The sequence below is a fragment of the Castor canadensis genome, chromosome 16, assembly GCF_047511655.1.
Source record: "Castor canadensis chromosome 16, mCasCan1.hap1v2, whole genome shotgun sequence".
Lineage (NCBI taxonomy): Eukaryota > Metazoa > Chordata > Mammalia > Rodentia > Castoridae > Castor > Castor canadensis.
The window spans coordinates 73,094,736-73,118,635 of NC_133401.1; the positions used below are offsets into that span (position 1 = coordinate 73,094,736).

General features: G+C 39.5%; 1 protein-coding gene across 8 annotated transcripts in view; it reads left to right on the forward strand.

The window, feature by feature from the left end:
* The window catches only part of Sgcd (sarcoglycan delta), a 940,103-nt gene that overhangs the window by 534,845 nt on the left and 381,358 nt on the right, over window positions 1-23,900 (forward strand). For all 8 annotated transcript variants that reach the window (XM_074057632.1, XM_074057628.1, XM_074057629.1 and 5 more), the window contains one exon: window positions 15,006-15,194. In XM_074057632.1, coding sequence (XP_073913733.1) covers window positions 15,006-15,194 — 189 coding nt within the window. The remainder of the gene's footprint in view (window positions 1-15,005; window positions 15,195-23,900) is intronic.

Consider the following 23,900-nt stretch of genomic DNA (forward strand, 5'->3'; position numbering starts at 1 on the left):
CGAGTCTCTCAATGGAATTGCAGGACATAGACAATGATCTGAGTTCTCCCAAGGGTGGCACCAACCTTTAGTCACTGGATGGAAGTCAGGGTACAATGAAGTTACAGCCTAACCTTCTCTGTTGAGATGGGCTAAGTATCTATTGAAAAGAGATATAGGACAGCATGGTCCCGGGAGCACAGACCTCCATTGGAATAACCACTATCCTAGCTAGGGTTAAAAACTTTAATGTGGAGGAAATCATAATGGTCACTGGCTCTGGGGATGGGAATCCCATAAGAAAGGGTACAGGAGCATTTTCTATGATGACAGAACCCTCCCTCCCTACCTTCTTTGAATGTTGCTTATAAACCTTATAAACCGATGCAGATTTTTAAAACTCACTGAGCTATTGAGTTCATGTTGTCTGTACTTCACTGGAGGTGTGCCATATTTTGGTAGCCATGCATGCATGGTAACTTTTACCTACTGTCATCATACTTGTTTTTGAAAACTACTTGTTTTTGAAAACTACTTGTTTTTTTACCTACTGTCATCATACTTGTTTTTGAAAACCTTGATTGTAAAAAGTGATGAAAAATGAGAAGAGCATGTGTTTTTAGACCACAGATTTCATTTCCAGCCCAGGTAACAGCTAAGGATCCTTGCCAAGCAATTGTCAATGGAGAAGCTACTGGATCCATGCTAAGTTTCTGGCACTTTTGAATCATTTTAGAAGGATGTGCCTTATTTGCTGTTGCTGTAAAAATTTATGGGTTTTAGAAAGATAGTACAGATGGTATATTTCCTGGAGAAAATGCCTGTACTTAGAGTAACATGTACCCTGATTGAATGACAGTAGTTGCTCAATTACCTAAAAGGTAATATCTATGTTGAGGAATTCTGCCAACAAAATTTCAAAAGTGTGTTTTTAATTAGCCTATCATGCTGTTCTGAACAATTATTCATGTATATCTGGGAGCATTGTAATATAAGAATTATGAGAACTAGGTTGGGCATGGTGGCTTATATCTGTAATCTCAGATACTTGGGAGGTAGAGATACTGTCATGGTTAAAAGACACCCTGGGCAAAAATTAGCAAGGCTCTATCAAAACTGCTCTGGGCGTGGTGTTATACACCAGTAACCGGAGGTAGGAGGATTTTGGTTTGAGGACAGCCTGGGCAAAAATGCAAGACCCTGTCTGAAAAACAAACTAAAAGAAAGCAAAATAACTTAGGGGCTTGATTCAAGTGTTAGAAGCCTTACCTAGCAAGCTCAGCTCAAAGCCCTAAATTCAATCTCCAGTATCTCTCTCTCTGTCTCTCTCCCATTCACTCACTCTCTCTCTCTTTCTCACACACACGTTCTCTCTCTCTCTCTCATACACACACACACAAAAAAACACACACAAAAGAAAATGACAAAGAAAAAAAAATTGAGAAAACAGACTTCTCAGCCAGGCATTCTGGATGCAAATTCTTGGAATGTCTAACAAGCTGGGTAACTTTGGGCAGGTTATTTAACCTCTCTTTCCCAGTTGCCTTCCCTAAAAGTAAATAGGGATACTAACAGTATCTGCCTTACAATGATGTGTCTGTGAGGATTATATAAGTTAAGTAGGACATTTAGAGGTGTCTGGAATTTCATACCGGTTCACAAATGTTTGTCATAATTTGTGTGCTTTTTAAATGGATTTTTTCCAGCAGTACTGGGATTTGAACTCAGAGCTTCACACTTGATAGGCATTCTTTCGCTTTAGCGAGCACATCTCAGGCCCTTTTTGCTCTGGTTATTTTTAAGATGGAGTCTTGCTTTTTGTCTGGGTCCAGCCTAGCCCATGATTCTCTTATGTTATGCTTCCTGCTTTGGTGGCAATGACGGTGGTGTGCCACCACGCCCAACTTTTTCTGTTGAGATAGGATCTCGTAAACTTTTTGCTTGGACTGACCTCAAACTGCAATCCTCTCAATCAGATAGGATTGTAAGTAGAAGCCCCCAGCACCTGGCTGCATGTGCTTTCACTGTTAGAACACTGTCTTTGAGTGTTGTAAGAATGTGTATGTGGTTAAGGACAGTGATAGGAAACACTAGTTCTGTAGGAAAGATAGAAGCCTAGAGTTTCTGGGTAACACTGGTGTTCAGTTTAGCTGACCTTTGTTTATTACAAACTTACCCTGTGACCTTGAGAGCCTCTTCACCTCCCTGAGCCTGGTTTTCATATCCGCTAGCTAAGGAATTGGGCTTGATGCTGGCACATTCCCTTCAAGCTTTGTTTCTCACACTCTGATCTTAAGTGTTTGAGTCATGGTCATTATTATTTTATTACACAGCTTGGTCCTCAAGTCACAAGAGATGTGTAGTAGCTCAGCTGTGATTGTCATTACCTGGTTTTTATCAGGAACATCCCTAGAGACTTAAAAAGACTGACCTTGGGCAGTGTAGGGCTGAAAGGACCCCAGGATGGGGCCGTGATGGAGAGATAGCATCCTCTGCCTGCTTGGAAGGATGACATAATTAAATCTGTGGTCAAGTATGGGAAATTATTTTTCCTGTTCAAGCTTTTCAGTTCATACCTTTGTTTCTGGTCCTCAACTTGTAACATCAAGGATCAGGTTCAGAATGATCTTCATATGGAACCAAATCTTCAATTCTTGAGATTCTTTCAAGTCTTTACTCAAATATTTCCTTCTTCATGAAATCACACTCCCTCTTTGTGGTCTTTTATCCTCTAATATAAATATGATATACTTTGTTTTTCATGTTTGATATGCATCTCTTCCATTAGTACTTCTTGCCAGTGCCATGAGATCTGGGGATTTTTATATATGCTCATTGATGTATCTCAAATACTCAGAACAGTGCCATAGGAGGACCTGAAGTAAGCCAGGTTCCTGGCAGTGTTTATGGCCATTTAAATGCATCCCACACTAAACACACCTCCACAGTTATTCTAAACACCTTGTGACGTATTCAGGGAAAACTAGGTCTTTGTCGCATTTTCTATGTAATGAGAAATTAGGCCCTGAATTTAAGTCCAGACTCTAACCCACTTCTATTTGGGGTTCTGGAGTACATTCCAACATGCCTTAAGAGCTCAGTTTCTGTATTTGTGGGTTTTAATAACATTGATCTCCCAGAGGGATGTCAGGAGTGGATGAACTCCTGTATCTGATAATGCCAGGATGGATGCATGTGTGTGCCACAAATACATTTCAGTCTGAATCTGCTTTGGGGGTATCTCTCATTTCTCCACCCCTAGGATGGTCAGCATTGATGTTCATCATGATGCCAAAATATCTTTGAGTTCATTAGAGATAAGTATTTTAACTTAAATACAAGTCATCTTTTCATAATACCCATATTGGAGATTTACATATGTGGGTCTCTTAGCTCAGTCTTCCTCCCCCAAAATTCCAAAGTCATTTCTAAGTGTGATAGTGTCACCATCCCCTCGGAGACTGCATGCATTTCAAAATTAACAGAACGATGTATACTGCTCCTCGTGCACACTTCATCCACCTTCCGCCCTATGAGTCTCCTGTTTTCCCACTGTTCTCAATCCTGATAAATCGCACCTCCATGCCTCTGGCCGCTATGCCACCCTTGGTGGTATCTTTGACTCCTGTCCTCTTCTCATGCCCCATATGTCAAGTGGTATCAAATCCTATCAAAGCCCTACTTTCCCAATAGATAGAGTTTCTTGGCACTTTCTCACCTAGCAGTATGCATGTCTGCTTCACTGTCACGTCTCCCCAAGTGGTTACAGTAGTCTTGGGATCTATGCTTAAAATGCCATTCTTATCACCAATGGCCAGTTCCCTAGAGGACAGCCAGAGTAACCACCAAGTAAAAAAGTGACCCCAGAGTGAAATCTGATCATTTCAGCCTCTCACTTCAGTTCTGCATCAGTTACTGTCACCATCAGAATCATACCTAAGGTTTTACTATGCTTGGAACCCTGCATGATCCACTTCTACCTTTGCCAAGCTTATTTTCAAGTTCTTTTCATCAGTCCACTGTGATTGACACACGTCCTTCACACTTCTCAAACTCTTAGCCAAGGGTCTTGGCATTTGCAGATACAGCTCTCCCCAGGTAGAAGTGTCCCTGGATGTTGCTTTTTTTTTTCCACAAATCTCTTCATTACAGAGGAGCTTTAAGTGACAGGAGCTCCTCAGTATAACGGAAACTCTCCAAAACTTGTCTCTTGGTGCTATACGTTTTTCTTCATAAGATTTGCTTCTAAGAATAAGAAACAAGAATTTACATGTTTGTGTATTAGTCATCTTCATCACTGTAACATAATGGCTGACAGAAACAACTGAAAAGACACAGGTTTATTTGAACTCACAGCGTCTGAGGTTTCAATTCATAATGGTGGGGGAGGTGTGGTGGAACAGAGGGCAGCTCACATCATGGGGGCCAGGAAGTGGGGAAGGAAAGGGAGAGGAGGAGGAGAGAGAGAATATGCCTGGGCTCTCTAACTTTCTCCTTTCCCCCCTTTTATTCCATCTGGGCCCCCAGTTTATGGGATGATGATGTTCACATTCAGAGTCAGCCTTCCCTTACTTAATCCTGTCTGGAAACATCACACAGACACACTCAGAGATATGGTTTACTATGCTTTGCCTATGTACTTCTCAATCCAACCAAGTTGACAATCAAGATTAACCATCACAAATTATCTGTTTGTTTCCTGCACTATGCATAAAGTCTACAGGAAGCAAGGTATCTGTCTGGATGGCTGGTGCAGGCATATCATAGAACCTAGCAAGCATTTACTGATTTAAATCATATGTAGCAGCAAATTACTGAAAACAACCTCCGTGTTCATCTCTAAGGAGTTGGTTAATTTATCTATCATTCATAAAATTTTAAATGGCCCAGTTGTTTAAAAAATGAAGTTCCTGTATGTTTTTGTGGGACTGTTGCTTAGTTATATCAAATATACTAGATTTAGAATAATGTGTAAAATCTTATAGATGAGAGAAAATATATAAGTATAAAAAAGAAAATATAAATGTGTGTATTTTTAAACATATATATTAAATATAGCCTCTGTATATATTGAACACATCTGTAAGTTTTTTTTTTTAAAAAGCTGATAAAGTGACTATCTATATGAAAGGAAGCTAAAAGTGTGATAATTTTTTTTAATGATTCTGGGGTTTGAATTCAGGGCTTTGCACTTGCCAGGCAGGCACTTGACTGCTTATGCCATGCTCTCAGCCCTTTTTGCTATAGGTGTTTTTCAAACAGCCCAGGTTGTCCTGAACCTTGATCCTCCTATTTGCACTCACCATGTAGCTGGGATGAGAGGTGTACCACCATACCCAGCTTCTATTGATTGAGATGGGGTCTCCAAACTTTTTGCCCCACTGGCTTCAAACTTCCTCCCATCTCTACCTCCCGAGTAACTAGGATTGCAGGCATGAACCACTGCTTGGCTCTTAACTTTACATTCTTTTCAATACATATGCTTGTCTAATTTTCAGAAGTTATTCAGCACTTAGATATATTCCAATTATTACAAAGCTAAAACATGGAATACCTCACTTGTAAATAATACAAATACTTGGTTTAAAAGAAAATGCTTTCCTAGAATAGGCATTTACTCTACTGTGTGAAGTTCACAAGAGAAATGTGGATTATTATATCAAAACTAAAAGTGATGATTTTGTTACAATTTTCTAAATTGTTCCAGACATTAGTAATCCAAGACTAATGCCTTATATGGATGGCTGAATGAAAACAGCCCTTGAAAGCAAATAGTGTTAAATCAGAAACCACAAAATTAGCATGGCTAAGGGAAGCCTTTCAAGTGCCAAGATAATTCAAAATGGTTCTGATTCCACAGTTAATTTTGGACACTGTAGTGAGCCTGTAAGGAACTTATGCCTGCTGTTTATATAAACTGGTCACAATTGTGCAATTACATAGTTCATGTTTACTTTTCATCTTACTGAAAATTTTAACATGTACTTCACCAAATAAAAAACAAAACCATAAAAAACTACCTCAATTAATTTGTATCACAACTTAAATTTTTTTTTTTGCCAGTATTGGGTTGGAACTCAGGGCTTCACATTTGCTAGACGGGTGCTCTACCACTTGAGCCGTATTCCCAGCCCTTGTTTGGCTTAGCTTGTTTTTCATATAGGGTCTCAAGTAATTCCCAGGCTGGTGTTGGAATGTGATCCTCCTACCTCTGCCTCCCATGTAGCTGGGATTAGAGATGTGAGCAACCACATCTGGCCTGTATGGTGTTTTACTTCTAATAATATAGTAGAAATTATAATAATATAATATTTAATGTAGTTATTCATCTGTCTTTTTTCTATACTGCTTATCATAACTATGAGGTGCCCTGTAGTGGTGCCCCAGCCTCTTTTTACAAGCTCATTTCTTACTATCTCATTTAAGCTCATTCAGTTTCAGTCCTGTGTATGCTCTTCAGGCCCTAGTTTTGTTGTACCTCTTCTAGAAGGCTGGCTTCCCTTCTTATTCTCAGGTTAGCTCTCACCTTGTCAGAGTGTCCTTCCATGACAAGACTGGGTCACCTCTGTTCTCTGAAATTCTTGCTTCCTTACTAGGATGTAGCTTAATTTCTCATTGTTGCTTCTGTTTGCTTGTTTGTTATTGACCTCTTCCACTAACGCATGAGTTAGATGAAAGCAGAAATAGGATCACTCTTACTGAAGGCTGTATAAGCCAGGAACCATTGTGATGTCTGGTACAAAGTAAATGGTCAATAAGATTTTTTTTTCCCACTGTGGAAAAGATAAATCAAGATCAGGGATCCCCTGGAAGTCTAGGCTATGCTTTGCTCTGTTTTTTCCTCTATAGTATATAACTGAGCAGAGAACTGCACTTAATCACATCTGATAAATTCCCTTATGGAACAAGAAACCATGAGATGTGGTGGGTAGCAGAGTTAAGCAGTAATTATTAAGATGCCTACTAAAGCTGCCTTGTGTAAAATTCTGCCTTTGAGTTGATCTACAATAGATCAAGGCTCATTACATTCACCTGCTAAAAAGAGAAAAAGTTCATCAGGAAGCTTGGTGGCATTGATGTGTCTTTAGAATGTTTAGTCATTTTTTAAAAATTATCTCCATAACATAATGTTGATAATGCAGGTACCATGACTATTTTGTAGATACCTCTCTTACTTTGGTGGTTGTGGCAATTATATATAAAACAGAACTCAAGCTATTGAAAAAGCTGCAAGCGCGTGAGAAAATCAGTAGGTGTGGGTGGTGGCTGCATGGGTGGAAGGGAAACAGCCACACAACCTTGAAGAATGCTCTTCATAAGTCAAAGTCATAAAATAGATCTTTTCCTTGAGATTGTTTGTTACCATTGGGCCCTTGATCTGTAGTACTGTGTGATCCCAGGTAGAAAGAGTTGAATGCCTGAGACCATGAGGTTATAACTCTCAAAACCATGCTCGAGTAATAAGCTCATCACAATGACCTTTGGAAACTCTACTATTGTATTTGACAACTAATGAGCCCGGGAAGTGGAGTGGGGCGGTCCTAGTACAGCATCTAGTACAGCTGTTGAATAGCAAACCAACAGAAAGTTGTGTTACCTTCTTACCCTGGGAAACAATCCTGTTGCATTCTGTGCATAAGAAACATGATCTCCAAGACAACTGGGTTTGTTTATAAACAGGTGAAAAGGTATAATTGGGCCTTTGGGAAGGGAAAGTTGTATAGGTCTTCATTCCTTTACTTCTGATAGTATTGCTACTTGCCTACTCACTATTAGAGTGCTTTGCTACTTGACGTTGGCTAGATTTTCATTTATTCATTTATTTTCACTTATTAGCAAATGTTTTTTATATGATACGTTTTAGATACTAGTGGAGGTGAAGGAGGATTTAAATACTTGGAAGATTTGATCTTGTGTTCAGAGAGATGATATATCTCTCTATTAACATTAATGTGAAGAAATTCTTAAACAATGTAAAGAAATTATTACTGTCTTGTGATCCTTAAGAAACAGGTATTTTTAGAGATTGACTTATTTTTAAGATTCACCCCTGCAGATGCAAGGAAAGACTCCAGGAAGCATATTTAACTGGTTGAGACTTATTATATTATTGTTCAACTTTTTGGAATGTTTTGGATACATGATTGTTAGGGTGTGGGAAAAGCAATAAATATTTCTTTTGTAACTATGATAGTCTAGGCACAGCTACATACTTTCTAAAATTATAAAGCAGATTTGGTTCCCTTGTTTCTTTTGTGGCCTTGGTGTTTCACTGCTTTTTCAGTAGCATCTGAACTTCTCACTGTGATCTCCAGGGCCCACCATCATCTGACTCCAGCCAGTTTTCCTACTGCATCTCAAGCCCATCCCATATTACCTGCTTCAAGCCAGTCCCATTGGCCTCATGTGCACGGAGCTTTGGTCTTTGCTTTCTTGTCTCTGTCTTGCCTCATCTTCACTTTGCTCTCTTCTTAACCTTCAAGTCCCAGCTCAGATGTTAAGTCTATATAGTTCGTCTTTGGTCAGTCTTTATAAAGTATTTCCATATTGCCATTCTCTCATTAACCTTCCCAAATATGTGGTGCAGGCACTTAACATTATTTATTATGTATCTTTATGCACTTACAATGTCCATTGTCCCTCTCTATCCAAACTAAGCTTCAGAAAGATAGAGTAACTTCTTTTCCTTGCCATCTCATAAAAACTTGGTACACTATATGGAGTTTGATCAATGTTCTATGATTTGATGTGAGACTAGGTGGGTGAAAGGCATTTATATAAGTTCAGTTTGCAATGGAAGCTGTAGTTAGTGTTAAGCTGGGTTTCAACCTCATAAAAGCACAAAATGAAAGGGTGAAATTGAGTGTTGTCCCTACGGGGAAAAGAGAGAGAACACTGACTCACTAAATGAACTTGGAAGAAAGAAGCAGAGAAGAGAGTTGAGAAAGACAGATAGCAATGAGACGTAGAAAAAGAATTCTGGTCCTGCAAAGTCAAAGAAAGGCAGAGTTTCCAGGAGGGAAGGGAAGTTGGCACTGCCCAAAGCTTCAGAAGATCCAAGGAAAATGAGCATTAAGAAAAGTTATACTGAATTTTCATGACTGATTTTTTTAATGGAACTTTTTAGTAGATGGATGAAATTCCTAAAACTTACAAGTTCTGGAAGCCCTTGGCATTGACAAGAATGAAGTAAGGAAACAGAGAAGGCACTAAACATAAGCCTAATGATTGGTGCATTTTTAGTGACCAAAATACCAAAGGCTAAGATTAAACATAACTCCTATACCTTCTGTATGCTTTGACTTTATAAACTGTTAAGTAATAATTTCTAATAATGACTGCCTTATAAGGCTTCTGTTAGTATATGCGAATTGTGTACAAAATGACCTGACAAGTAGGGATCAGTAGAGGTGTTATCAAATTATTTATTATTTTAACAACTAACTAATTTAACAGATTCTCCTAAAACCAAATCTGAAAGCTAAGCAAGGTGCTGAAAGAGGGAGATGAAAATGGATACTCTAGAACAGGAATGTAGCAAAAATGTAAGGGACAGCAGAAGGGTACACATGGGTAGGGGTATGGAAGGAGGAAGGGCGACCCTTGTGAGCAGCACTAGAGGGCCAGAGATGTCCCAGGGTGTATCAGGGTTGGGCCAACATTTGTGTTTTCAAAGCATGTTCCCTGGGGTAACTGTATCAGAATGAATTTTGGTGCTTGTTAAAAACAGATTCCTGAGACACACCAGACTTACTAAGTTAGACTCTCTTGGTGTGAGGTTTAAGAGTCTATTTCATTCAATTCCCAGAGTGATTATTTTTAAGCATTCTCAAGTCTGGAAACTATTCCCAGTGGAACACAGACAACTGGTCCTTTCATTGAATCCAGTGAGGCAGCCATGTCTGTGATGGTGGCACACAGAGACCTTGGTACCTGCTTGGGTGCATTTTGTGTGTGTGTGTGTGTGTGTGTACGTGTGTGAATATACACGTGTGTGTGTGTATGTACAACCTCATACATACATAGAAAACTCACACAACATTCAATTTCATCCTTGGATCTTGTATTCTTATGCTAATTGCATTCATCATACAAAGGCGTTTCATTGTAATAGTTCCATATAATCGTATAATGTCTTTTGATCAAACTCACCCCATCTACTATACTTTCTCATACCTTATCCCTTCCTAAAACAATTTTAAACAGGCTTCATTATTCAATTTTTCATACATGTGCCTGAAATACTTTAATCCTATACATACCCTCTTCACTCTTCCCCTTCACCATCCCCTCTCCCTCTGATTCCCGCCTCCAAACAGTCTGAACTTCACATTCCCAGCATTCATTTTTCAAGATCTAGGTTCTGCATATGATAAGAAGACATGCTATATTTGCCTTTCTCTGTTTGGCTTATTTTGTATAATATGACCTTTAGTTCTATCCATTTTCCCGCAAACAACAGAATTTCATTCTCCTCCATGGCTGATCATGGTGCTTTGAGGAAGAACCATGGAGGACTGGGATTTGTAAGGCTCAGAATACAATGTTAGGCTAAACACACGAATATCGATATACAGTGGGAAAGGAAATTATCAATTTTTAAAGGGTGACATCACAAGTCTAATGGAATGATATTATTAATGACTGTCTCATACTTCTATACTGTGAGGCTGCATCGCCTTCGATCACCTCTTCATTTGACAACTGTTTGCCACTGTCATTTTCTGAATAGACAATAGAAAGATAATTACTTCTAATGGCAGCTTTGACAGAAAATTTAAGTATTAATGGTTGTTCTTAAAGTTTGCAGTTTTACGTGGAGACACAATTGATGTACATAATCTGCAGACACATGGATTCTGATTAACTCTGTGATTTCTATAAAAAGGAAAATATCTGTGGAACATTCAGAATTTAAATTGAATTAAGTATATTCCTGAAAGTAGAGAATTCTGTTTTGACATGTTGATCAGAGTCAAATTCCTCCCTTGAAATTTTATACATCTGAATATTTGCTATTCCAGATATCTCTCCTCTTCTACCCTTCAGTGAGAGTAGGTCACATTTACTTTGCAATGTGTCCTTTTGGTCCTGTGCTTTTGTCATGTTCTTGGTGCATTGGTGCCATCGGTGAAAGGAGTATTCCTGGAATATGTTTCAATGCCATGAGAGGCAGTAGTAATATAGGTCTGCAGGTGCAGCAAGCCATGGAGATACATCCAACAGCACCCAGGCTATGTGCACCCCTTGTTCAGCTTCCTTTTCATTGACTACGTTCTTGAGAACCATCCAGTGTGAAGGGAAGTCACAGGGTTTGTCTAGTTGCAACAACACCTTCCCACTCTTCTCAATTTCATAAAAATATTTGACTGTGTTTGCTACATCACTGGGGCTCCTCCAAGGGCCTTCAAAGGGGCCTGCCCAAATGAAGACTTAGAATTCCAACTTTACTCCCTAGGTAGGAAATTTCTTGAGGGATGGAACAGGAAGAAACATACATTAGAGATTGTCTTTGCCCTTTGTTTTTATCATTTCAACATGTTTTGATTTTGACTACAAAAATTAATGTTCTCCCCTATCTAAACTTTCAGTTTTTATACAGTTATTAACAAGATGTATCCAGCACCTTACGTTTGTCTGGCAAGACCTTCTAGGATAATCATTCATAGAAAAGTGCTCTCTCCCTTCCCTGTTCATTTTTAACTTTACAGAGTTGGAAACTGGTGTAATTTCTTTTGTGTGACTCGTGAAAGGGTATGGGGCAGAGATGCAGGAGCCTCACAACCCACAGAACAGGCCATTATAGCATATAGTCAAAGATCTGAGTTCTAATTCCTGCTCTTCTACTTTGCCATGTGACTCAAGGGGGTGTGGTTGCTTCTTCCTGGCCTTGAGCCCTTTGCCTCCTCGGCTGTGGGGTTGGAAATAAATCATTGTCTCTTGGTAACCCAAGGGTTCTGCTGAGATGCCTTAAAGGCAACAAGACCCTTGTTCTTGCTTTCAGATGAAGAGCTCTCCTTTTTTGGTGGCACTTGTGTTTGAACTAAAGGCCTGAACTCCCTAGGCAGGCACTCTACCATTTGAGCCATACCACCCAGCCTTTTCTGTGTTTGCACTTATTTTTCAGATAGTGTCTTGCTTTTGCTGATGATCAGCCTTGGGCTATGATCCCCCTACCTATGGACTCCATGTAGCTGGGATCACAGATATATACCACCATACCAGGCTTATTAGTTGAGATGGGGGGGTCTCACTTATTTTTTTCACCCAGGCTGGCCTCAAATGGTGATCTCCTGAACTCTGCCTCCTGAGTAACTGGGTTACAGGCATGAACCACCATGCTTAGCTTGCTACAGTTTCTGCTTTTTCTTTTTAATGGTTCTATTATAGGGAAAATGAAAGCCATTTTAAGGTATACTCAGAACTTACCGAGCAGTTTCTTAACAATGGATCACCCTGATCCCCAGATTCTCATGATGGAGATAGGAACTTGTATTTAAGTTTCTTTTGGATTCCTTTGCATAGTCAGGGTTGAGTGACTCTATTCTTGACGTATGATATACAGGCCTAGCTGCCCTTCGACCTATCCGGGGACCTGTCATACTACTGATGGCTGGGTGCTAGACCTATGGTTGTTCTTTAATTGAACCAGTGTAGATGTTTTTAACAACTCCACAGTTGACTCTTGATGTACTTCCAGGACTGAGAACCCCTCATCAAAATAACTACTGTATTCTGTCAAGTTCTAACAATCATGAATTAAACAAATCACAAGCCTGCTATCCCCATCTTAGACTCATCAAACATATTTCAATAGATCCTAAAGCTAAATTATGCAAAAATACCATTGGTTGGATGAGTGAAAGAGAAAAGGCGACTGGTATGGTGGCAGTATTGTCAGTTTCTTTCTATACATTCATTTGTTGATTGTCTCATTCATTATTGTGCCTGTAAGAACCATAGACTGTTGTTCATGACCTTGGCCTTGCCACAAACCCCATAACTGTGCACTAGTGAGTTAACGTCCCTAATCCTAATTCAGCTCTTTTGTGAAATTAGTAGATTGAAATCAAAGGACATTAGAGACATGAGCCTAAGATTCTGTGACCATTTCCTTCTTTCATGGAATATTTAATGGAAAATGAATGTCCAATTTCCTTCAAGCTTTATAAGACATTCTTTCCACTGTTAATTGATCCTGGTGTACACAAAGACCACAGAGAGTTGACTCTGTTGTGTTCCCATCTTCTTACAACATATGTACGAGCTGCAGAGTTCTCAGCAACTGAACAATAAAACTGAGGTCCTCTTACAGCACAAAACTTACCCCTTGGCTAGGAACCCAGTGGTTTTGGAACCTGAAATAGAATTTCCAAAGATGCATACAAGAACTTCCCAGTGGTATTTGGTGGGGCCTTTTTTGTACTTCTAGGCAGCCATAGAGCCAACAGTGGTTGGAGGGGCATTCATTTGCGTATAATTCATGCATTCATTTTTCCACACTCACAACTCCACACATACATTTAAACATGTAATTGTGCCTGGGGTTCATTTTTAGCAGTTGTGTACTATTTGTTTGGAATGAGACAGGAGTTATGCCAGCTGTTGGAGGACACATTTTAGTTGACAATAAGGAAGAACTCACGGTTACAAGTAGAATTTCACTGATGCCTAATGGTAGGAATTCTCAAGGAGAGTTTTAGGTTACATGTGTGCATTTCTATGATTATCTAAAATCTGTAGAATAATCATCTTGACAATATGGGAGATGACCTAATAACCAGTACATGATATTTTTTTAAGACGCACATTTTGGTTTGTCCTTATGGTCATATTGGCACCACATATTACTTATTAAATTGTCATTGGCTAATAAGAGCCTTATTTTCAGGGAATGCACAATGCCTGTATGAGGGCCAAATGAAGGAAAAGTGCCAAAATAAAGGTTGAGTAGTTATCTGAATAGAGAAAAGCAGTAGGGCCGTGTTGTCACATGGCTGTAGGCAGATTAGGAATGCTGTGTTCAGAAGACCCTGTGCCAAAGCCCTTGGCACACATGCATACAACTGAGCTTTAGAAAATCACTTAGCAGTACTCAGTTATTTACTGTTTGCAGTGATAGGATTATTGTAGTTTTGTTGGCTCTTAGTTTCAGAATTTGTTTTGGTTTTAGAATTTTATAGTTGTGTTGATAATGAATTAGTAATGCTAGTATAAGGATTATTTTTGTCAATGTCAGGGATTTGGGAAAGCTTCCTTATTTTGAACAGGATTGGCCTGTTAATGTTAATAAAAATTTTGATTTATCTCCACTATAATCATTGTTTAATTACTTTGCTTTCTTATCTCTGTATAAGCTCCTGGAAGGCATGTGCCCAATTTACTTGACTTTGACCCTCCTTTACATTCACTAAATAAGTTGGGTGAGAGCTCTGTAACGGACTCACACAGAGAGTAAGATTCTTAGTCCAGTAAGGTTTAAGCTGTGTGGCTTAACCCCTTTTAACTCTAATACAAAGAAATGTCAAGATGGCTACTTTTGCCATCCACAGTCTGGCAATACAGAATGATTATATTTGAGATTTTTTTTAACTCTTGAAATAAATTGCCCAAATAGTTATTTATACACTATAAGGATGAACTGCTGATTTAATTTATTTACTAAGACTAATCCCAAATTTTACCTTGAGGTCTTTGATAGCTCTCTGAATGTCTTCCTCAAAAAAGATGTTGAAATTCTAAGAATCACTGGGAAAATAAATTCCTGGGGGCAGGGGTCCCTTTCGTATCAGAATACACAGCAGGAAACAAGGCTGTATCAAATGAGGGGGGCAAAGCAAGCCTGCAGAGGAGCCATTGTGTCCAGAGGAAACAGATTTTTAGAGATTTTAAGAGGTACAAAGGTACAGACAGCAGCCAGCCATTGCCTTCCCTCTTCATCAGTTGATTCATTCTCTCTCTCCCTCTTCCTCTCCCCCCATCTCAGCAGTTTATGTGAGTGCATCTTTCTCACCTCTTTATTTCAGATGCCTCAGGAACAGTACACACATCACAGGAGCACCATTCCCAGCTCTGAGGGGCCACAGGTATACAAAGTAGGGATTTATGGCTGGCGAAAGAGATGCCTATATTTCTTTGTCCTGCTCCTCATGATTTTAATACTGGTGAACTTGGCCATGACCATCTGGATTCTCAAAGTCATGAACTTCACAATCGTAAGTAAAACCCATACTTATGTGCTTAGTTCTTGCTGGGGGAAAAGGGAAACATGAAACAAGATGGTCAAAGCATAGGAAAAAAGTAATGGCAGTAGGACTGAAAACATGCAGGCTGGTGCTTGGATTAAAAAATTCTGCTCCAATTAAATATGGACATCAGCTTCTAATCTCAATTCTTCTGGTGATCAAAGTCATTTCTATCAGGATGTCTTGTATGCTTTCTCTCCAGCTGAGAGTGTGTTACTCTATCCAGTAGTTTTCAAACACTTTAAGTAAATACGGGAAGAAATCAAAGATGATGTTGAAGTCATCTTTCATCAGTTTTACTTGTGATTATAAAGGTTTCATGAGGTAAGTGTTGAAATATCTGAGTAGAGCTAGTTTTGAGCATTGTCTAAGAATTTTACCCTTTTAGTTTTACCTGCTTGTCCAGCACGATGGTTCACCGAAAAATTTCTGAGTTTTGGGGAAGAAAATCTTTCCTGCCAGTGCCTGAGTGAGATGGAAATGAGATAACTCAAGCCGTGGTTCATCTTTTAGGAACTTGTGTTTATATGTCTTTGAAGACATTCTTGCTGTTGTGCTAAGGGTCACCTACACAATGGGCATTTCCTGTTGAAATTCAAATGAAAAGAAAAATCCTGGGAAAATAACTTTAAGCATTATTCTGGTGTTCTTTACTTAGTGATTCTAGTCTACATGAGCAATATAAGTGAGTCGATTTATCCATGAGAAAATAGTGGGCGGTCCACTGGCCTAAGAATACTTTCCTGTTTTGATATCAAAAGTTAATAATTAGTTTAGCAATAAAAACAATTTCTGTTTGATAAAGAAATGTAGCCATAACAAAATTAACTGAGTTTTTCCTATGCAGTCTCAAATAGGATCTTGGGTATTCATATTTTCTGAATTATAAGGTTCAGTTTTATCCTTTATCCTGTCCTTGGTCATACTTTCTTGCCTCATCTTGAGCAGGTTCTTCTGCTTTATTGGCTTTTCTGTCTTCTCTGGTTGTAAAAGGCCCTCCTTTGATGCTCTGTTTAGGTATCTCCCATTAACCACTAAGTGTAACATGTGCTTCCCAGATAGACTGACCTTTGAGAAGGGAAAGACATGCATGTTTTCTACTTGTGCCTTTCTCCATTGCCCAGATAGAGCCCACTGATGGTCAAGTTCAATCAGAGTCTATAAACCAAGGCTAGAGATAGTGCTTCAGGCATTAAAATGACTCACATTGTAATATTTGTGGTTAAAACTTAAATTATGTAATCAGAGTCAACTTCATATTATGGAGTTCTACATGGGGGTGAAAGCTGAGTTTCAAAAAAACACACAAAAGCTTCTTACTGCAATATCAACTTTGGAAGATTGTTCTGGTTACTCCCCATGGAGCCGTGGGGAAGCCAAGATACTATATTTCAGAATCTTGGGGCACATTAGCTTCTGTTTCTGAATTGGACTCAGTGAATACTTTTGGAACTTGGACTTTCTTTATGCATGAGTCGAAGTCAAAGAAGTGTTTAAGCAGGGAGAGAGACAGGAGATTTGCAATCAAGAGAGCTTGCAGATGAGGATGCAGTAGAATAGAGAAGAGTTTCTTAGTGTTTAGAGCTGTGCCTGGCTCCCTTTACGCCATGGGTCATAAGTCTAGGTGATCACAATCGCCAGATATTGATATGTGTGTTCTGTGGTATTCTTAATTTGAATTTTAAAAACTTACAAAGTAGAAATTCTTCTGTACTGCCGTATTAAACAGAATAGTGAAGCTGGGCTAGGAGCATAGAGAGAAATGGTTCAAAAGACATTTGAAAGGTGGAATGAACTCACCTTGACTACTGGTTAGATGTAGGAGTTGGGAGATGGGAAGATAATTTGGAATTCCAATTTGGGGCTGTACAGCAGTTAGAGAGTGAGGCCCCAAAAGCAAGATAGAGTTCATTACTTTCCCAGTAGAATTTAGCTGAGGCCATTTGCTCCTCAATTCCCTGTTTGAATCTAACTTTCCCTATTCCCTGTTTTGTGATACTTATATGGTTTGGCATTCATTCATAGAAGTTGCAAGATTTAGGAGTAAGGGAGTGAAAAAAATTGAAAACCAGGATGTTAGACAAGTGTGGCTTCCAGAGTGTGTGTTATCTGGCGTACTTCATAGAAGTCTATGTAAATATAGATGGAGTGCCATTTTATGCATATGTGACAGTAAGGTAATAAACTATATGAAATCAACTATGTCCTGTAGTTAACTAAATTGATTGTCCAAGTCAAGAGTCTTCAAAGCTTTACCAAACCAAGTGCTTACTGAGGTGAGAAAAATGCCATTATTAGCCATAATTGGTGCTTTATAACAGCAATGCATTTGAGCAAATGGAAGTCAAGTGTTCAAAAATTAGTCTTGCCCTGCAAGTTAAAAGCATATTTTCCCATCAATCACAGTATAAAACATATTCTCTTAGAATTACAATTCTATTGCACAAATATTAATTTACTGACAATGAAGATCTTACAAAGAATGAGGTATTAATCAATGTTACACTGGAGAATGTAAGATGAAAGAGCAAAAAAATCAATGAGATAGCAGTTCGGCATTTTATGCAGAGATTTTTAAAAATATCATCAATAGGAAAGAGTAATTATTTTGTATGCTTGGATTATTCAATAATTGGGGATTTGGGAATGCTTACACTGAAATCAAACCCTCCGAGTAATAATGAGCCAAGAGAGTGGTTTTTATCAGAAAGTGTTTCAGAGGATGTTGTAATTTATACAACATCTACTATCTGCAATTTTACTTTCTCCTTAGACTTGTCTGTCTGTGCCAGCCCTGAGGACATATGTTGGAAGATCCCTTCCAATATAGCAATGTGCACATACATCCAAGCTTTCCTTGTTTAGTGGGTAAATCAAAGGAAGATGCTCTTAGGAGAATATTCTGGTATTCATTACCAGGTTACACTTTTCAATTTTCCTCTACATTGACAAGTGTGTGGTTTACCTATATTGCAAATATCAAAGAGCCAACTTAGTTTATCAAACCTGTGCTATACAAGAGAACTGATATTTATTATCTATTCTATGGTAATCACTGTGCATGACTCTTAAAATCTTTAATTTTCAAAATAAGTTTAAAAATTAGGCATTACCATCCCCAATGTACTAAGAGAACCCAAGGCTCAGAGAAGTTGAGTGATTTACTGAAAGAGATGCAAATCTAGTGTTTGACATCAAAACCTAATCTTTCCATTAAATGGTACCTTGTCCTCCTCCTAATTCCTACAACAGTCTGACTCTTGAAGAAAATTCTGATGCTACCAAAGTGGCATTATTTTTATTGCCCACCTGGGTCATCGGTCACAACTTTCCTTCCCTCTTTCTGATTAGAGTAGTTCCTCTTCTTGTACTGTACTGTTTGATATTGTCATTCATTACAGGCTCAGTCTGGGCCAACCACTGTGCTGTTGGAGTTTGCAAATGTTGAATGTCGGTGTTATCCAGATAGATACTCTTTTCATGCCAACTTTACAAGGGAGAGAGAGGATCAATAAGTTGGTTTGAGACCACCCAGTTTTAAAGTAGCCAAGCAGCAAACTGAACCAATGTGGTCTGACTCTAGCTCCTGTTCTATTAGCTAGGGTGACATATTCGGGAAGTGGTACAAAAAGCCCTTGCCTGTGTGCCAGGGACTGGACGCCTTCCCTGAAGTACCATCACCTTCCTCTGGTGATTATAGACTTGAATCTGTTAGAGTAGCTATCTTCTAAGGCACCTTCCTGTTTGGTCACTATGATTTTGTCATTTGGTCTTTCCCTAGGCCATTGGAATCTCACTCTACAGAGGGCCATCACCTGCATATTGGCCTGTCCAAAACACTTGGCCTTGAAGACTTTCCAAAGAGTGCAGTATTGATCATCTAAACTATCACTGAGCACAAGTGCTTTTTAAGTGGCAAAACTGAAGAGGTTTAGCAGTCATTGATAAGTGATATGATTTCTGGCCCCAGTAGCACGAGATGAAAGAAAACCTTAAGAGTCACTCCATCATACCTCCGCATTACACAGATGAAAGTACTGGGGTGGTGGGCCAGGTTTACTGACCCAGCTTCAGCATTCCAGGTGCCCTAGGAACTTCTCAGGAGCTAGGATTATGTTCTATTCATTTTTGTAGCCACGGCCCAGTGGCTGGTATACAGTTGCCTTTTAATACATGTCTGTTAGTTGGAAACTGCCTTTCACTGACCGTACAGCACATACTTACTGATAAGTGTTAGGCGCATGCTAGAGCCTCAAATTACCTATAATTATATTAGATAGTATTCCTGACTTCTCTTTCTCTTTCTACTCACAAGAATTAAAAATCCAAATCATTATTTGTGATTACGTAAGACATGCATGTCCATTTGTTTAATAAAAACTTGAACTGACTTTCTCATTTTCCCATAATATTCATAAAACCCTACAGGACAGGCACCCTGATTATCCATATTTTACAGACAAGGAAGCAGAGCTTCAAGAAATGCAGGTCACACGCCCAAGGTCACACAGTCAGTGTGCAGTGAAGCCAAGGTCAGGTTGCAGGAAGTCTGGCTCTAAAGTTCCTGCCTTAATCGGTACCCACTGCTGCCCATTTTCCAAGGGCTATTTTTCATGAAGACAAATTGAATTTGTTCGGTGCAATGTCTCCAACATGATTTATTTACCCTAAAGTAAGATAAAGATCCACTGAGGTTCAGAGGAAGGCATTCTAATATTTGTAAATTGGACACATTGCAAAACAGTAAAAGCCAGAAAAAAGGTCCAGCATGCTCCATAACTCAGGACACTGACACCTGATCTGTTTTGGGATGGCTCAAGGAACAGCAGCCTAGTAGAACTATCTCAAGAAGGCTGGGGGGAGAACATACATTTAGTGGGAAGGGTAGAGGTTGGGGGAGGGGTCATGAGAATTGAAGTCACCAGTAGGGGGGAGGGAACATAAATATTGAATACACCAGCAGGAGCTGGTGATCCAGGTGGAAGTGATACCTACAGCCCTCAGGAATAGGACCTTTTGTGGATACCCTATGTCTGGTGTTCCTGGACCAAAGGCCACCAATCTTGCCTTGCAAGACTCATTTTTCAGGCAAGGTTCTCTGTACTCTTCCTTGGCTACTGGAGAACCCCTGTGTTTATTCATATCTTCTGCCTGCTTGCAACTTCAGCCTGCATCTGCCTTTTACCTTCCCTATATAAGCACTGTTCCCCTTCAGTCTCCACCTCTACCTGTCCCAGTCTTTTGTTATTACCCAGGTGAAATCCCAGACAGAGAACTGAACTGGCCCAGTAGAACACACACACTGTACTGTCACTCGCTGGCATGCCTGTAGAAGTCTCATGCCTTTGTGACTATTGCCTGGGGGAGGGCAAAGTCACACACTTGCAGAGTCCTGCTACATGAGCAGCTGGGTTGGACACCCTCTCAGTGAGAGGCCAGATTTCACTTGAAAATCCTATCTGCACTTGGTCTTCTGTCCACATCGCCTTTTTGTGATTTTTTTTTCTTTACTTTTCATTTTTCACTGGAGTTGAAGCCATACCTCCCTCCTCTGTACGTTGGTTGTGCCTGGTATCAAGCTGCAGGAACCAGACAGTACGACATGCATTTATTTCCCTGTCTGTCTCCTCTATTGGGCTATGAGCTAATAGAGACAGTATTCATCTTTGTAGCCACAACTCTGAGCGCCTTACTTAGCATATAGTAGCTATGTAGATTATGTTTATGGAATAAATGAATGCAGCAAAGTTATGAATAGGCAGTCACTTTAAATTAAAATGTATAAAGGTGGGTTAATAGAGCTTTATATGGCTTTTAAAGTGAAGTATTAGTTGATTTATTAAGGTAGACAGATCATAAATGAGATGGGTGCTTGGACTTGATTATGAAGAGGTATTTTTAATGCAGACACTCCCTCCCATGTAGCAGCTACCTGCTACATTTTAATTACATGAGAAGAGAAGGGTAATAATAGAGTGTGAAATAGATTAGAAGCGGGAGATTTCACTCTAGTTAATAAGCAGATTTGCTCAGCACATGAAAGGAAATGACACTGTTGACTTTACTAATGAAGCATCCCTGCGTGTCCCTGCTTCAGGTGGGGACAATGGAAAGGCTTCTTACATGGACAATGTCACCCGTTTATCTCTAGTGCTGTGACTCTTAAGGTCAGTTTATCTATTAGCTCTTAATACTTAAACTTAAACTTACCTAAACTTAATACTTAATACTTAATACTTAAACTTACCTAAAAATACTTAATACTTAAACTTACCTAAAAAAAAGTGACTTTATTAAAGCAGCATGGAAATTTTAATGTGGAAAGTCCAAAATACTCCCAGATGAATCTTGTTCCCTCGTCAGCCAAAGGGTATGACTCATGTCATGCTTGAGCTGAAGCCATTGGAAGCATCGTATACCTTTGCAAGGAGGTAAATCTTCAAGGACAGTGTGGTCATTTTACCTGCTACCAAATAACTTGAATCAAGACGTTGATTAGGTTATAGAATGTGCGGAGACTGTTGGCTTCAATTATCAGTATTTCTTAAGCTCTGTTAGCTTAGTGTTCCATGGGTTGGGTGGAAACAAAAGATTATAATAAAGATGATCTTATACTCTAATAGCTAGCTCATAATTTGCTAAGATGCCTAATTTTCATACCTTCCAAATGGCACATATTTTAAGGAGTTACTAAAGAAGAATCAGCAGAAGTTAGCAGGCACTACAAGTCTGCTTGAGCTGAGGCAGAAGGTGCTGACATCTTTTGAGTCAAGGTCAGCATAAAGAGCTGTGTAAGTGTGTTCTGCAAGAGGGTGACTGGGAAACCTTGGGTTCTGGCGTGGTGGAGAGGTTAGACCATTGGGAGGACTGAGTCAGTTAGAAGGGACGAGAGTGGGAGTTGACTTGGGTGAAGTCAAGCAGGATGCAAATTGCACTCTGGAGAGGTCAACCTGAGAAATTTGAGCTCTAATTAAGAACAAATTACTGTGCATCTTCATTCCGTTTTTTGTATAATACTCATGACCTTTGCTACTCATTAGGAGTTTTCATATATCCAAAATTGCATTTTTTGTGATTCTAGCATTAAGAAGAAGAAAGTTAGAAAATCTCCCTGGAAATATTTTCATTTTTATGTCTCACACATAACTGCTCACACATGAGATGTTAACTTCTGAGAGGGTCTGTCACTGTGAACTCTGAATAACCTCAGAAATCAGAAGAGGTGGCCCCATCTCACAATCTGTCCCCCTTACCGAGGCAGCCAGCAGTCTTAGGAGAGAAGAATAGACCTCAAGACGGCCCTGCTGAGAACTTGAGGCTCCAGCCTTCACAGTAGGCAGACTTCCGCAATAGCTGTGTTATTTCAAATTGTAGAAAGAACGAATAACTGAGGAGTGTTGCCATTCAGATTGCCTAAGACTCACTTGTTTGGATTCCTAGGCTCTGGGTGATTCTGAAAGTACAATCTAGAATGACAAAGTCCACTCAGGAATTCAAGTGAAATAATATTAAAAGCTCAGGTGTTGGTCACACCAGCCATGTTGGATGGCTACATGTGGCTAGCAGCTGCGTGGGCAGAGCACGTGCGGAATCTCTCCATTCTCTGGAAGAAGAGGAATAGAATCGACCGTGCTAACTCTGAGAGTGGCCTTGGATGCTAAGATGCTGCGATAAAGGAGCTCTTACCTCACCATGCAACATTGTTTCTTTCCCTTTCTGCCCCCAGACACTTTCCAAAACCTGGGCCCATGAAATTAAGCTAGGAAAACAAACAGTTTAACAAAAACAGAAGACAGTCTCTCATAACCAGATTAACAGATGATCAAAAGTAATTATTATACTCATAGCCACGTTTTTACTTTTCCTACACACTCATCTGTCTCCTCTCTTCCTTTCAGTATCCCAAATTTGGAAGATAATGGGACTGTTACAGATTTTTCTTATAGGTGAGGAATAGGATGGAGGCTTGAAGGGTAAAGAGCTGAATTGAGGAGGGCAGGTCAGGGACTGTGCCAAAGCTTTATTCTGGAAATCCAGAAGACAGACAGTTTGGACCAATGAAATATGCAGTCCTTCAAGGTTACAGATTCTTTTTCTTTATTTCTGTCTTCAGCTGTCTTTGGCAGTACTGGGGTTTGAACGTAGCTTTCTTTTGATACATTTTTCAGATAGGGTCTCCGGCTTTTCATCCAGAGCTTACTTCATGCTGTGATCTTTCTACTCTGTCCCCCAGTAACTAGGTTTATAAGCCACTATGCCCAACTTGTTTTATTAAGATGGGGATCTGAATAACTTTTTCTCCCAGGCTGTGATCCGACTGAACTCCACCTCCAGAGTAGCTGGGATTATACAAGGGTACCACCACACCCAGCCAAGATCACATAGTTTCTATTTCTAATTACTGAGTTTTTGTATACTCTCTGGCTCAGAATGAGAGACATGGAAACTTTAATTTTCTGTGGGAGTGTGTGCGTGACTGGGTATGTGAGTGTATATACTTGCCCACTCTATATGTGGTTAGGCAAAAATCCAAGACACTAAGTGCCAGGGACTATATCCATGTGCCTGTTTAATCTTCATTCCATTATTTAAAGAACAGTTGATCTGTTTATCTATTGCTGTAGACTAAACTACCCTAAATCTCAGTGGCTTCATACAGCAACAATGATTTATTTT